This window comes from Phasianus colchicus, chromosome 1, assembly GCF_987193195.1.
Source record: "Phasianus colchicus chromosome 1, bPhaCol1.hap1.1, whole genome shotgun sequence".
Taxonomy (NCBI): Eukaryota; Metazoa; Chordata; class Aves; order Galliformes; family Phasianidae; genus Phasianus; species Phasianus colchicus.
In genome coordinates, this window is record NC_143436.1 from 174,544,178 (window position 1) to 174,559,887 (window position 15,710).

Genomic DNA, 15,710 nt, shown 5'->3' on the forward strand with positions numbered 1-15,710 from the left:
AACTTCACAGGGCTATTAGGAAAATTGTTGGAAATTCCCTTTACAAACAGCACCAAATTCTGCTATCAGATGCAGCTCTTCCTACCACATTATTTTCCTTGCCCCTCTATTCTGCAATGATAAGCCCCTCAGAATTCCACTGAGTTATGCATCACACTCTTCTTTGCTGCCTGGGAATAATGCTGGGTAACAGAAATAGTGCAGTGTGAGCAGGGAGATGATGTATTCATATCCTTTTGTCAACCTCCAGCAAGTGAAAACAATTTGGAGGGTGAAAGTCCTGTTTAGTAACTGCACAACACACACTTAGCACGCTTTTATATAGATGAAACCTGGGAATGATACAATGGAATTCTACTGGGTTTCTATTCAACACAATCTAAAAAGATATCTTGTGGACGAATGTGAGAAGGTTTAACAGGAAGGAGGCAAACAACACAGCTCTATTGTTGGTGTATTTTCCTCTCTTCCCCTTTGATTTTTGATTTGATTATTTATCATTTCTACACAGCAGTTACTATGGGAAATCTTCAATATTCCAAGTGGTAGACTTGTGGTGTCAGACTACAAGTGGTAACAGAATTTACTGCTAGAGTATGAACAGTATAAGAATCTATTAATTCATTCAGACCGCATACACATTTCTGGAATTTTTAAATCTACAATCACTAATGAAAATTGTCAAGATGGAAATTACACTTTTGAGCAATCAGTTAAAGAGCTGAAACAGAAGTATAGCATAAGGCACATGTTTATATTAGAATCATAGTAGTTGAATTTAACTGTATAAAAGAATTAAACATTCTCAATTATCATTCTTGTATATATTGATATTAAAAAATAAATTGTTTCAAGATACTGGAAATCAATTGAGCAATTTTTTTTTTTTTAGATGTAGAATTATCTCTATAATAATTTAGGAATTTCATTTTTCCAGCATAAATTTGTCATTTTATTATATTCATTTCATATATTCCACACCAAATTCTCCAATAAAGACATAATAAATAATGAGGAAACAATAGCAGAAGATTGCAGTTTAACTCATCAGCAGCATCCAACACTCAGTGTAACTGAAGCTAAAGCTGAAATATGTATAAGGCTCTATAGATGAGCCAGAAGTGAGAAGTGATCATTACAGATGTAGCTGTAAAGGAGCAACAAAAAACACTTTCTGACATATCTGACTGCAAGTGAAATTTATAGATAAAATGTATAAAAACTCATTGTACACACTGAATATCTTTATAGCTATACTTTAAAACAATAGCTACACATTTTTTTACTAACCTCTAAGAGGCTTCTGTAAATGGGAACCAAAGCCTTAATGAATGTTTAACCATGATTAGTAAAAGCTAAGTTTAGTAAAGGTTGATTAGTAAAGCTCCTAGTTGTCTAGACAAGGAAGAAAGGCATGGTACACAGGAAAGAGGCATTAACTCTGCTGAGAACACAGTCTAAATTGAATAACATATGAAGGAAAAACATCCTTGAAGAATTAAATTACACTTAATTACATTTAATTGACATTTTAAAAAAATCAGTAAGAAGCTGACGTGAAGAAATTTAGTTAAGGGAAGCCTATGAATGAAGGAAGGTAATCTGTCAATAGTGTAGTGAGGATAGTGTAATAAGTACTGAAAATGATGTTTAGTATGAAAACATGCCTGCCTTCTGGAACTCCTCAGTGCTAATGAATGTCACGTAATATTTTTCACTTCTTGTAACAAATGCAACCATTATTCCTATATCATATCACTTCAGTATGCTCCTGCAAATCCAGGATTTTAATTTATTCACAAAGATTTATTATGTTTATTATTAAAAAGTATAAGGTTACTTTTTCTTTTTTTTTTTGCCATACAAAAGGATCTTTCTTCAAACAAAATAGAGTATTAACACTGGAATAAAGTATTGCTTGTTTGCACAGGTGACACACTTCTCTTGACTGACTGAACAATTTGGTTTCACAGTGGGTTAAAACCACAAACCACACACAACGGACTGCCTCTTCTTCAAGTAGCCTTAACATATGTTTGGCTTTCCACACAACATATATACCAAAAAAGATGTTTTCAGTTGGCATAGCCATTTGCTAGCTGTTGTCAAATAACTTATAGCAAACATTTGCGGGATCATAAATTAATATTGCTGGTATCTAAATGTTGACTTTTGTATTGATTAATACAATTTTGTATTGATTAATGTTGATTTTTGATACTATATATTTTGAATATAGTTCAAATGGTACCACAAATAACACAAATCAGCAAAAATAAAATTAGGCACAAATCCAATAGTCTTTAGATGGAGTTAGACCTGATCATTCATTTTCAAGACTTCTTCAACGGACAAACGATTCCCACATGCTTCTGAAAAACATCTGCTTTATTTTTCTTGATGAAATAACACTATACATAGTCATTTCAAGTAATAACTAAGACTTTTTTCATACTAGAGATTGAAGTTGATGCACACACCATGAATCTGTCCAAACTGTCTCCTAAATTTCTCTAGTAAAACATGAGTAAAAAGCTTACTTCAGCAGAACTGTGCATTTGAACAGAATTGGCTTGTTATGGTTTGCTGAATGCTAATCTGCTTTAATTCAGGTTTTAAACACAAAACAGGAGAGAAGAGGAAAGTTATTCCCCTGGAATTCAATACACAAAACATAAAATTGTGCCAGTTTGATTATGACCCAAATTAATAAAATTGACATACAATCATGTTTCATCATTCTTTAAAGAAATTACTTGCATCATTCAAAAATCAGATAGAAATTAAGAGTAGTTAGGAAACTTGATGAAATATTTATATTTTGATGAAAAATCACACAGCTTTACACAATCCTAAGAGAAATATCTACATTCACACATAGCTTCCGACTATATTTATCAGTTATTTCTAACAATTATTTTTTATTTCCAGTTTTGCAAAACTATTTTTAAGATCCATTGTTACCTTATAACCAGGTCCTAACTGATGTATTGCAAAAATCTGTGCTGGGTTGAGGGCTTCTGTGAATACATATACAGCTCCAAGTTGGCCACAAAACACTCTGTTAGCATCAGCAGTCTCCGAAGAGCCAAGAAAACATTTGTCATAACTCTGTATTAGAAGAGGCAATGTTAATGAGCCTTAATTATACAAACTATACAATGAAATAATATTCATGTACAGACAAAAATAAAAGACTGTAATGAGGAAAATAAATTAGTATCACTTAGTAGTTCAGTACCTAAATAACCATAGTGAACAATTTCATTTTGATTACCTAACCCTTAGTTGTTTTATGGGTCATTAATACATTGCTACTGTATCTACCTGCTAGGTTTTCTTTATATTTATTAACTATTTGACATACAACAGAGAAAATTAGAATAGCAGAATACAATATTCTTTTATTATTGTGCTATAATAGCTAAAAGTCTGTAGCAGAAAGAAATAAATATGATTTTTCTAGTTTGCCCTGGTGCACAGTCTTGTTCTATAACCTTATCCTATAATGATTTGGTTTGACTTTAAATCCTTCTGACTTCAGCTTTGCAATGAGGTGAAGTAAGAGGTATCCAGGATTTCATCTTTGATTTATCCTCCCCTCTGACCAGTATCTATTTTTTTTCCTTTGGAACTTGTAATTTCTTTTGATAATTTTGATATATATTTTTTTTTGACAAAAATAATAAAAAACCCAACTTGCAACGTAAGTTCACATCCAAGATGCACAGTGTTGATGATAAGCTGAGACCACTCTGATGACTGGTAAATGCTGAAACGTCTTAAAAATTTTCATTTAGTCCATGAAAGTCCTGCTTAGACTTAAAGACATTACTGATACTTGCGCCTTTGTTGTCGGAAAGTTTTAACTCGTCCTGAGCAAATAGTCATTTATAACTTTAATGTTTTTGAGGAATTTGCCTCAGTTTGTACCACATTTGTAATTTATAATTTTATATATATATATATATATATTTGTGCCTATGTTGAGACTATTTTCTTGCTCTTTTTCTTGTTATCATCATCTGTACAACAGACAGCGTTTTACATTTAATTTACATATAATTTTCAAATTAATAACTCAGTACAGATCCCCCAATACCTCAGCTGGGTTTTGAATCACCACATTCTCACTCAGCATACATGTTTACATTACCAAGGAGAACCCATGCTCTGATAAAAAAATCACTGCATTGCCTTTTCTTGCAAGTAGAAATTCTCCCAAGAACATAAAGAATGATGATCAGAAGGTGTGACAAGCAGAGCCCATCTACTTTAATTAACACACAATATTTAAACCCTTCCTATCAAACCCAACTTTACAATTTAGCAAGGGACAAACAGTTAATTTCCCTATGTACTAATGTGCTTCCGATAAACGCACTCAGAACAGCCAAGATTCATAAGATAAACAAGAAATAGCAATGCGTAGTGAGCTGATGAATCATTCATCTTTGAAAATCTACCACAGGTTTAACTTGAAAGCAAAGCGCAAGAGATAATTGTTTTGTCTGCCTCCCTCATTCAAATATTTGGGTCAGAAAAAGTACCTTTCCCCTGCATCATTAGATGTGTACCCTCATCTCCTCCTAGGTAGAAGATAAGAAAACGGACTAAAAAGTTTTTTGAAACATAAATAGATTTCATTAAAATAATTTATGTTTTTTAAAATACGTAATCTGATGCATTTCCTGTTATAATGTACTGTTAGGATAACTTGAAATCAGTCCAGTTAACTTTAAGATGTATATATAGGTATACATGCAGTCTTCTCCAAGTGCAAATGAATGGTTTCTGCCTGTGGTAGAAGCAGACATAGAAGATGACTGTCTTTGCACAGAGATGACTAATGCTATGCAACTGTATGTCTCTCCATATCTTTTAATTGCTAATCTCCCTTATTGTCCATACAAACGAATAAAGTATGAAATACAAAATGGCAAATTTGTAGCACTTAATTTGTTCTTGCTAACAACATTAATTAAATACTAATTCCTTTAAATTTAGCACAGCATTTTTAATCTTAATCAACTGCCTGTGAACTATTCCAAGTCAAACAGTGAAGGAGGCAAAATATGCTTGTTACTGGGATAAAGATGTCAGATATCAGCCTTTGCTTAATACAATAAGTTTCCTGACACTTCTTCACGCTACTGTTTTCTTTATTTTTTTTTTAATTATTTAATCTTTATGTATCTCGTAAACTCTCCATAAAAGAAATGATCTCTTACAATGTTTATACAGTGCTTGAAACAATAGGACTCTGACCACAGTCCTGGCTATTCAGTCCTACTGCAATATATGAAAAATACTTAAGAATAAACAACAAAAATAACATGGAAATCTTTTAACCATTACCAAATATCACCTCTTGGATAACCCAGAGAATTTAATGTGATACAAAAATGAGTGCTTGGCAGCATGCATAACCATTTGGCTGAATGAACCTGTTTTTCATAAGTGTTTTCCTTAATCTCTCTTAAATCTGTAGCTCCAGAATAACTTCTCATAAAAAAAAAAAAAAAAAAGGTAATATTAATCTCTTGTTATCAGTATCCTCTATATAATATCATACATTAAAAATATTCTCTATACCAGTCTCTCCAATAAAATCTCCGCAGAGATCAAAACAATCATGAAGAATACAGCTAAAAAAAAACCCACGATATCCATGATATTCTAAAAAAAAGCAACAATATTAAATTTATGAAACACATAACTAAGGAAGACAGGTAAAAGCGTAAACTTTAAAAAACAGAAAAAATTCAAAGACCTAGAGAAAATACACTACTTTTTCTTTTTGCATTTACTTTAAAACAAATTGAACAGTTTGATTTGCTGAATGCTGTAAGAAAAGAAAAAACAAAACCTTACATCATTCGTATTAACGTGCCACGCCATGTCACCGTAGGATACCAGCTGACCATTCACATAACACCTTATTTCACTGTTTCTCCAGCGATTATAGATGTGCACGATGCTTATCATATACCACTGAAAAGAAATAGAAAAAACAGTATATAGAGGCAGCTTAAGTGCCATAACATGAACTAAATGACTGTAACTGGAAAATAAGTGACCCATCTCATGAAGTTAATTGACCAGACAAATCATTGCAAACTCCTAAAATTACATAAAAGTCAAGTGAGCAGAACTTCAAGTCTACTTAGTAGAACTGTGACTAAATACAATGATGTACCTACCTGTATCCTTTTATGGGATTAGGGCCAAAAATGCATACATAAAATTAAGAAGATAAATATAATCCCATTCCTGAAAGTGTAATATAATTAAAAACTATATACAGAACACAACCAAAGTCTTACCAGAAATCTCATTCTATGCGTACTTACCCTAAAAAAAAATGTAACATATACCTATTTTTTAACCACAGCAATCAGAAATTGTTTAATAAAGGAAAATATCCACCACAGCAACTTTTACATTCCAGTTTAGGATCTTATCCCAATTGTTTCATATGATTTTTTTTTCTATTCTTTACCATTCCATCAGTCTTTGGACAACTGTTATATAGTTATTATTATATAATCAAACAGAGAAAACATCACAGCAAAATGCTTCCATGTACAACTACGGTGGTCCTTCAAATAATCTGTTCACGTGGAATCTTCTATGATGAATTTTAATTGTGAATTGCAGATTTTCAGAAGAAAACCTTATGTTTCCCCTAAAATCCAATTTTCAAAATAATCTAATCCTAGGAATGGGAATTTAACCTTTGAGATTTGCAAATCAACCCATGCTTAACTATAACAGAGGTCTATTATTTCAAATCATATACAAATCAGAAGAAAACAGGCATCCTGGATTCTGTAACCTTTCCGTTTTATCTTAATAGCCTTGTTTGATGATTACTGGTCTACTATAAATATTTAGTAAACACATCTTCATGAAACTAAGGTGTGTCCCCTCTAAGGCATTCTGTCCAGTAGATAAATGGTTTCAAAAGTAATACTACATTTTCAAAGCTAGAATAAAGTCGAACTATCAATGCAGTACTCATATCTGGATGAGCTATATTGACAAATTGCCAGCCTTGGAAAGCAACAGTTCAAATACTTTAAAGTTATTTAATACCTGATCAAAAGGCCAACAACTCTAAACATCCATTAGTCTTATTTTGTCATTTTATGTGATTTTTAACACTACTGTATTAAAAAATTATCAAAAATCTAACTGGATTTCTAGGACCATGCTCTACATTCTCCTAAAAGAATGACAGTAAAACTATTTTTCAGACAGACACATAAATCAACAAACATAACAGAAGTCCTTAAAACATAAACTGAATTATTTCATTGAATTCTAAGGTGCTTTATTGTCCAGAGAATCTCACAAACAAAAGAGAAACTCATTAACCAATTCTTTACTGAAAGATTCAACTGTAAGAACCTATGAACACCAAGGGTCAGTTATAATGTCATTTGTACTTATTACTTAAGGAGTAGAGCAAGTGGGAACTCATAAACGTTAAATCCCATTCTGCAAGTTGTAGCTACAATTGCAAAATGATTTGCTGCAGATGCCTTTTTCTCAATCAGTTTACTAGTTCAGATGGCTAAACTTTGGGGAGAACTCACCTCCTAAAAGCTACTTTAAATAATCAAAGTAGTTGTTACAACACATAAAAAAAAACTGAACAGAAAATGTGTTCCTTTCATCTTTTCTGCCTTGGTAAGAAACCATATCAAAGTTTATTCTTCCATGGACATCAAAGAAAAAAAAGAATTTCATGCATGCTGAAGTGTGACCTGTCTCAGTAAATCACTGATGTTTTGAATCATTTAAATTTTCTTCTCTGCTGGCTCTTTTTGCAATTACATATCTTTCAGTATGTGTCAAGAAACTAAAGAAGTCATCCTTTAAGTGGCTGAGGTTGTCTTTCTCTTCTACACCAACAATACTATCATCAATAGTATCATGCCATACCATCTGTGATTCTATGATTTTATGATTCTATGATCATCATCATTATAAAAGAGTGAATGAGTTACAAAATTTGCCATAAATGTACAATGGCTTCACCAGGGGAAGGTCATGCTTAACTAATCTTGTGGCCTTCTATGATGGAGTGACGGCATTGGTGGACGAAGGGAAGGCAACTGATGTCATTTACCTGGACCTGAGCAAGGCCTTTGACATGGTCCCCCATCACATCCTCATCTCCAAACTGGAGGGAAGTGGATTTGACAGGTGGACAACTAGATGGATAAGCAATTGGTTGAAAGGCCGCAGACAGAGGGTGGTGGTCAATGGCTCTATGTCCAGGTGGAGGCCGGTAACGAGCGGTGTCCCTCAAGGGTCTGTCTTGGGACCGGTGCTCTTTAACATCTTTATTAATGACATCGATGAGGGAATGGAGTGCACCCTCAGCAAGTTTGCTGATGACACCAAGCTGAGTGGTGCAGTCGATACGGTGGAGGGAATGGAGGCCATTCAGAGGGACCTTGACAGGCTGGAAAGCTGGGCTCGGGTGAACCTAATGAGGTTCAATAAGGCAAAGTGCAAGGTTTTGCACTTGGGCCGGAAGAACCCCAGGCACCTGTACAGGCTGGGGGGAGTTGTCCTTGAGAGCAGCTCGGCAGAGAAAGACCTAGGGGTCCTGATAGATGAGAAACTTAACATGAGCCAGCAGTGCGCTCTGGCAGCCCGGAAAGCAAATGGGATCCTGGGCTCCATCAGGAGAGGGGTGGTCAGCAGGGATAGGGAGGTGATTGTCCCTCTCTACTCTGCTCTTGTGAGGCCCCATCTGGAGTACTGTGTTCAGGTGTGGAGCCCTCAGTACAAAAAAGACATGGAGATTTTGGAAAGGGTCCAGAGGAGGGCCACGAAGATGATCAGGGGGCTGGAGCACCTCCCCTATGAGGACAGGCTGAGGGAGTTGGGTTTGTTCAGCCTGGAGAAGAGAAGGTTGCGGGGCGACCTCATTGCAGCCTTTCAATATCTGAAGGGAACTTACTCCCAGGAGGGGAGTAAACTCTTCATAAGGGCTGATAATAGCAGGACACGGGGAAATGGTTTTAAGTTAAAAGAGGGAAGATTTAGGTTGGATGTTAGGGGGAAGTTTTTTACTAGGAGGGTGGTTAGGTCCTGGAACAGGCTGCCCAGGGATGTTGTGGATGCCCCGTCCTTGGAGGTGTTCAAGACCAGGTTGGACGAGGCTCTGGGCAACCTGATCTAGTAAAGGTGTATGTTTGGTGGCCCTGCTAGGCAGGGGGGTTGGAACTACATGATCCTTGAGGTCCCCTCCAACCCAGGTCATTCTGTGATTCTGTGATTCTGTAACTTGTTGAAAAAGTTCTTCATAGAATGCACATAATTTAGAAATGCACAAGAAGAATACAAATCAAACAAATTTTCTTCCTTTACTCTCTTGTTATATTTCGTACCCTGTACACCTGTGATTATTTGGATACAGCTGAAAAGGCAAGTCCTTTATCTATTTTTTTTTTTTTCCTAATGAACACCGTGAACAAACTCTCACCAACTAATTTTGTTGAGTTAAAAAGGGCTACTCAATATTTGCTCTGGTGCAGCCTGCTAAGCATTAGTTCAACATACTGCTCTGAATAATGTTACTCACTAAGAATGCAGCCACAGTGTATGTAATGTTATCTTACAAATATCAATGCTCATTTTTCAGACTGAGTCATTAAAAGAAATTTCTCCTACCTTATATGCAAACTTAAAAAAAAAAGAAAACTGGCATAAAATATTTTGCATTTTAATAAATTTATTAATCTTACATAAACATAAATATTTCATATTCAGTTCTCCTCAAAGAATGCCTCCTTGCTATGTAAAATTAATTCTTTTACTGATTCAGGTTGGATACAACTCACTACAGTGATACTGTAAACTATAAAAAGTCTTAAATACATAGTTGAAGTCACAAGCAAATTCCTTTTAATAAAAGCAGCCAGTAAACTTTTGAAGGAGTGTTTAAACTTCGTATCATTTGCATACTGAAAGCCTTATCACCTGAAGCACTTACTGCTAGAATGGAATTTGAGTAATTTCGGAGGCAAACTCCAAATTACTTGAAATAGTAGTACAGAGAGAGCAAGCAAACTAGCACAGATAGCCTTTCTTATTTTAAAACTAAATAGTCTACATAAGTGTTATGTATCAGAAAGTCCCTGTATAAATCCATCATTTCTTCAGAACAGTTCCTATGATTCTCTTTTATTGTTCAAGGATGATATTTTGCATAAATAACAGTAAAATAATGAAGATTTTTTTTTTATTTTTTTAAAAATGCACAGAGTATATTTAATACAAAAATCTACCTCTATGTATCAGAGGAAATAGAAGTGTTTTTATATATTGCTTTTGAAATAAAAGAAAGCACACTATTACAAATCAAAAAAAGAAAAGAGCAAAATATATTTTGCCAATAATCCTAGCAGTAGTCCCCAAATTAAGTTGTATTCTTTTACACATTTAACACGCGCACATATTAACATTCTTCCACATCTCCAGGATGTTTTCCAGGTCTTTAAAAATGTATACCGACTTTTTCCTCCTAAAAAATTATAATTAGCAGAAGAGTGAAAAAACCCTACTGACCATACAGTGGTACACTTACTTCTTGCTAGTCCAAGTTAATAGATTTGTTATTTAATACTAAATTAAAGACGAAGCATTACAGCTTTGGTTTCTGAAGTCATGTGTACCAAGCCTTTTTTTTTTTTTTTCCAAGAAATAATGAACAAATTAATGTTTCTTGGCATATAGCCACCTTTCCCGAGAGGGGAAAAGAAAAAAAAAAAACAACACACAAAACCCACAAATTCTGTTTCTCATTTTGTTTTCTTTCTTTCTTTCTTTCTTTTTTTTTTGGTGGAAAGTTTCTATTACAGATATAAGCATCACCACTGAAACCCCCGAAGCTTAGCTGGCGCTATGATAATCAGAAATTGAGCGCAAACTGCATGACTAAGGCTCTGCTTTAGTCTGTGTTTCTTAGACAAAAAATGCCCTTGTCCTCTTTCCTTCTAGTTTATTTAACAGTAATCTCCATTTAGAGACAATGATTCTGCTGAGCACATGTTCACTGCAATGACACTATTAAAAGCTGTACCTTTTATAGCTATTTTCTTGTATTTCTGATACTTTTCTAACAGAAAAATAAGTTCACGACAATAAGGCCACAGTTTTACTCATTTATTTTCTATGACTTTCCATTTACAGTGTTTTAAGACCATTTCAGACAATATACCAATTTGCAAGATGTTGTGCAGTTTGTTCTGTTGTGTGTAGTTTGAACTAATTAGCTGGCTCACTTGTTTGGAAACAAATAGGTCATCAATCTTTTATTGTAACACTGTCCACAAACCCCATAATGAACTAGAAAGAGCAATACTATCTTTTCATAGCATCGTTGCTTGTTGTGCATGAAAGTCTTCAGCAATATAATATAATCTTTTCATTTAAATAGCCTTTTATTTGCATGTTAACAACTTCTTTTCACACATTCAGCTTCTTTTAGTCAACCTCCTTCCTGTCACATGATTTTTTTGAATCTTTCACATAGTTTCTGCTTCTGAGAACTATCTACTTCTGTTGCTCTTATCTCCAAGACAAGCTCTGCAAAACACACTGAACTTTTCTTCAGTGTGCATGCAAGCACACACAAGTGTATGCACACGTAGTTTACTCCAATTACTTATCACAACTAATCCAGGTCCTTTGCCTCCTCCACTTGAATGAACTAAGTTTACATTTTTAAGTGTTGTTTCTATTTTACTCCATGACAGTCTAATTTCTTTGAGTCTTAGAGGCTTCCAGAGGAGTAAAATGCCTAAAGTTATTGAGCAATCTCCAAAACCACAATCATTGTTGCAGCTGGCTCTCACAAGCTGCTGCCTTGAGAGGTGCTGGCAACACTGCAGCACGGACAAAATCTTATGATGATGAGGGAGTGACTACTGGGGCAATAGGAGAAGGTAATGGGGAAATCAATGGAAATACTTAAGAGGAATTGAGGAGTTATCCTGTAAGGAAGTGATAAGACCAGCTGCCTGGCTAAGTGCCTCTACACCAATGCACATAGCCTAGGAAACACACAGGAGCAGCTGAAAGCTACTCTGCTACTGAAAAACCATGATATAGTTACTATCACCAAAACCCAATGGGATGATTCCCATGACTGGAGTGTGGCTATTAACTGCTACAAACTGTTCAGAAGGAACAGACAAGGAAGAAGGGGAGGTGGTGTTGCTATCTAAATCTAGAAAGGGAATAGAATGGGAAGAACTGTCCCTAAAGAATAGTCATGAGCAAGTAAAAAATATATGGGTGACAGTTAGAAACCAATGTAGCAAAGGGAACCTTGTGACTGTTGTCTACTACAGGCCACCTGACCAAGCAGAGCCTGTTGATGAGGCCTTCTACTTCCAGCTACAGGAGGCATTGTGATTGCAAGTGCTCATCCTGCTGGGGGACTCTAACCACCCAGACACCTGCTGGAAAAGTAGCACAGCAGCTGTAGGCAACCCAGGAGGCTCCAGGAAAGCATTGTGGATAAATTTCTGAGTCAAGTAATAGATGGCCCTGCCAGGAGGGATGCAATACTGGACCTGTTGCTCACCAGTGTAAACAAACTGATTGGTGACATCAGGATTGGAGGCTGCCTGGGCTGTAACGACCATGCTGTGGTTAACTTCATGCATCCCAGAGTCCTGAGAGAAGTAGCTGATGTAGTCATCAAGCCACTCTACGGTAACTGAAAAGTTGTGGCAATCAGGTGAAGTCCCTGGTGACTGAAAAAAAGGTAACATCACATCCATTTTTAAGAAGACAGAAAGGATCACCTCAGGATCTACTGACCTGTCAGTATCCTCTCTGTGCTGGGAAAGATTATGGAGCAGATCCTCCTGGAAACTATGCTAAGGCACATGGAAGACAGGCAGGTAATACAGGAGAACTAGCCCACTGATTGCCAAGTTATTCTCATATTTCTGTTAAGTCATTATCCTCATTTAAAACAGACACTCCAGGTTTGTCTGTTTTCACCAAAATATTTTTGATTTCTCGTCTATTTTGTATTTGAGGACGTGGTTTTCAGGTCTTTTCTGTCACACAATTAACCAAACAAAATGCTACCAAAATATATTTTTCTTCAACATTAAGTTGAAAAATTTATTATTATTTTTTTAATTTTCCATGTCAAGTATACAACCTTCCTTTAAGTTCATCCTGCATTCTCATTCCCTATATCATTTTATCTGAAAACGCAATGTCTCTTTGCTATAAAGGGCCTCCTTAGGTAATATCCAAAGACACCTCAATAAAGATAACAGCCTGTCAATTTTTTATGCAGCTGAAATCTTTCAAGCTTTATCACTCACTGTTGAATAAGTGGATACTTCACAGCTACTTCATAGTATAGCTCAATTGGAGAGAGGTGGCATCCCACATTAAGGATACAGACATAATTAATAGTTTAAAGATATTCACATAAACATATCTTTCTGATCTTTTGAGCATTAGGCTTGATTATATAACTCTACTGTGATTCAACAAAAATATTTTTAAAAGATTCATTATTCAGAAGTTTAACGAGGATGTTTCCTAGCAAAAGCTATTGCTGAATGTCTGTAAGCAAATGCTAGAAAACGGCTAGAAAATTACACTTCCCAAATTACAGTTTCAACAGCAAGCTGCTTTGTAAATATGTAATAAATGAAATGTATACCTATAATTTAATACATACATTTGTTAGTATTTCACAGTTAACTAGAAGAGTTAGAATAGTGCAACAGCAAGAGCTAATATTTTCTAAGTTTTGTGTGAAGATATAGTCATTCACAGTAATATCTTGTTAAAACATGAAAGACTGTTACTGCATTAAAAAGAGGAGAAAAAAGGATCAGCTGGCTCCTTACATCTAGTTAACAATAACTTAATCCACAAGTTAATAACTTAATTTGTTTCTATGTTTAGTGTTTATCAGTAATATAAGACATTATTTCAAAAGAAAACCTAAACTGTCATTAAAACAGCTCTCTGGCTTTAAAATAAATTTGCAGAACAGAATCTATACACTCAGCAGATTTGTGTTTATAAGCCTGTATACATCATTGAATGATATGCTAGGAAAGAACATTACCATATAAAAAAAAAAATCCACAAATTCAAACCTACATGATAGAATTAGAATGGGTGATTTTGAATCACAAACTCATACCAAGGAAAGTAGTAGAACATAAAGTTGATAAGTGAGTAGTGGCAACCTTCCCTAAAACACTGGTTTCTCAAGACAGAACAAGTTGTGAAATTCAATATATAAATTCTGAGGCCATAAAAAAGAAACGAGCTTTACAACAAAACACACATACAAGGCTATTACCGATGCCAAACATAATGGTCGCTGTGAGGGAAAGCCAATGCTTAAGCCAACTTCCTGAAATCTTGAAGCAAGCAGAATCATTGTTCTCCTCTGACTACTAGACATACATCAGAAAGAAACACTAATATGATCTAAAGAAATAATCAACATTCAGTATGAGAAATCCGTCAATATCGCTAATAAACTTTGGATCCTTGTTTCTTCTAGAAACTCTGCCAGCAGAATTGTTTCAGGCATTGTTACCAAAGTCACCAAGTACAGGATGTTCAGAATTTGAATTACTTTTGTAATAACATACAGCTCTTTCAGAGATGACATTCAATCACTTCACAAGTAGTTAAAATTCTTCCGTATCTGCAGCTAATGAAGCAGTATTTTTAAAACAAGATGACTTCATAAAAGTGTTACTTCATAAATTATTATTTTTTTCTTGAATTGATTCTGGCCCGTAATTGACATAAAATTCTGCATGACAGTCAGAGAAGGTACTTATAAATAAAAAATTGCATATTATTAATAATACTATATCACTAAAAGGATTTTAGTACTTCTTCCCAGAAGCATTTTGTAGCATTATCAATGTTAATTTTTATTATTACTACTATACTTACCTTGCGTGGTTGAAAGTCATACTTCACACAGTGCTGGAAACCTTTGCCTTTTGACTTCAATGATGTAACTATTAAGCAATTGCCAACAAAATGAGCAGAATACCCAACACCTTTGCTAGTGCGGAAACTGAAAAGAAAAAATCATCAATGAAATTAGAAAAGGAACTCTCATTTAATAAAAGAGGATTCAAACACCACTCTAAATTGCCATGGGAAAGAAAAGAAACTGACATCTGGAACTTAAGTTCCTAATTTCCTCTGTTCCCCCTTTTTCTTACGGTGGGTGGAGGGAGAGGGAATGGTGAGTGATGAGGAAAGGTTTTCTACTAATCTTCATCACAAATTGATTCTGGGCTACATTCTAAAAAAAACCCAACAAATATATATTTTCTCCCCTGTTTCCAGAAACACAAGATAGTAAATCTCCAAATCTAGTATTTGTCAAGTTTTTGTCCCCAGTTTCCTAATTCATCACCATTTAAAATATTACTTCTGATTTAAGTTCTAAAGGCATCACAGAACCAAATGCTATGCTTAGGTTTTGAAAGATGTATTGCAGTTTTGTGGGGCTAGGAGAAAAATGTAACAGGTAAAACATACAAGTTTGGATTCCAGTTAATTACTGTGTGCAGCAATTTCTTTTTCAGGACTGATGAGTTAGGATACTTATCTTTGTAGTTACAGGTATCCAAGTTGTGGATTTATTTTCATTTGTCAAATTGATT

General features: G+C 34.8%; 1 protein-coding gene across 5 annotated transcripts in view; it reads right to left on the reverse strand.

Annotated features, from left to right (window-relative positions):
• The window catches only part of NBEA (neurobeachin), a 472,765-nt gene that overhangs the window by 366,105 nt on the left and 90,950 nt on the right, over positions 1–15,710 (reverse strand). For all 5 annotated transcript variants that reach the window (XM_090133132.1, XM_090133143.1, XM_090133133.1 and 2 more), the window contains exons 6-8: positions 14,986–15,112; positions 5,875–5,994; positions 2,965–3,111 (exon numbers count right to left, since the gene is read on the reverse strand). In XM_090133132.1, coding sequence (XP_089989258.1) covers positions 2,965–3,111; positions 5,875–5,994; positions 14,986–15,112 — 394 coding nt within the window. The remainder of the gene's footprint in view (positions 1–2,964; positions 3,112–5,874; positions 5,995–14,985; positions 15,113–15,710) is intronic.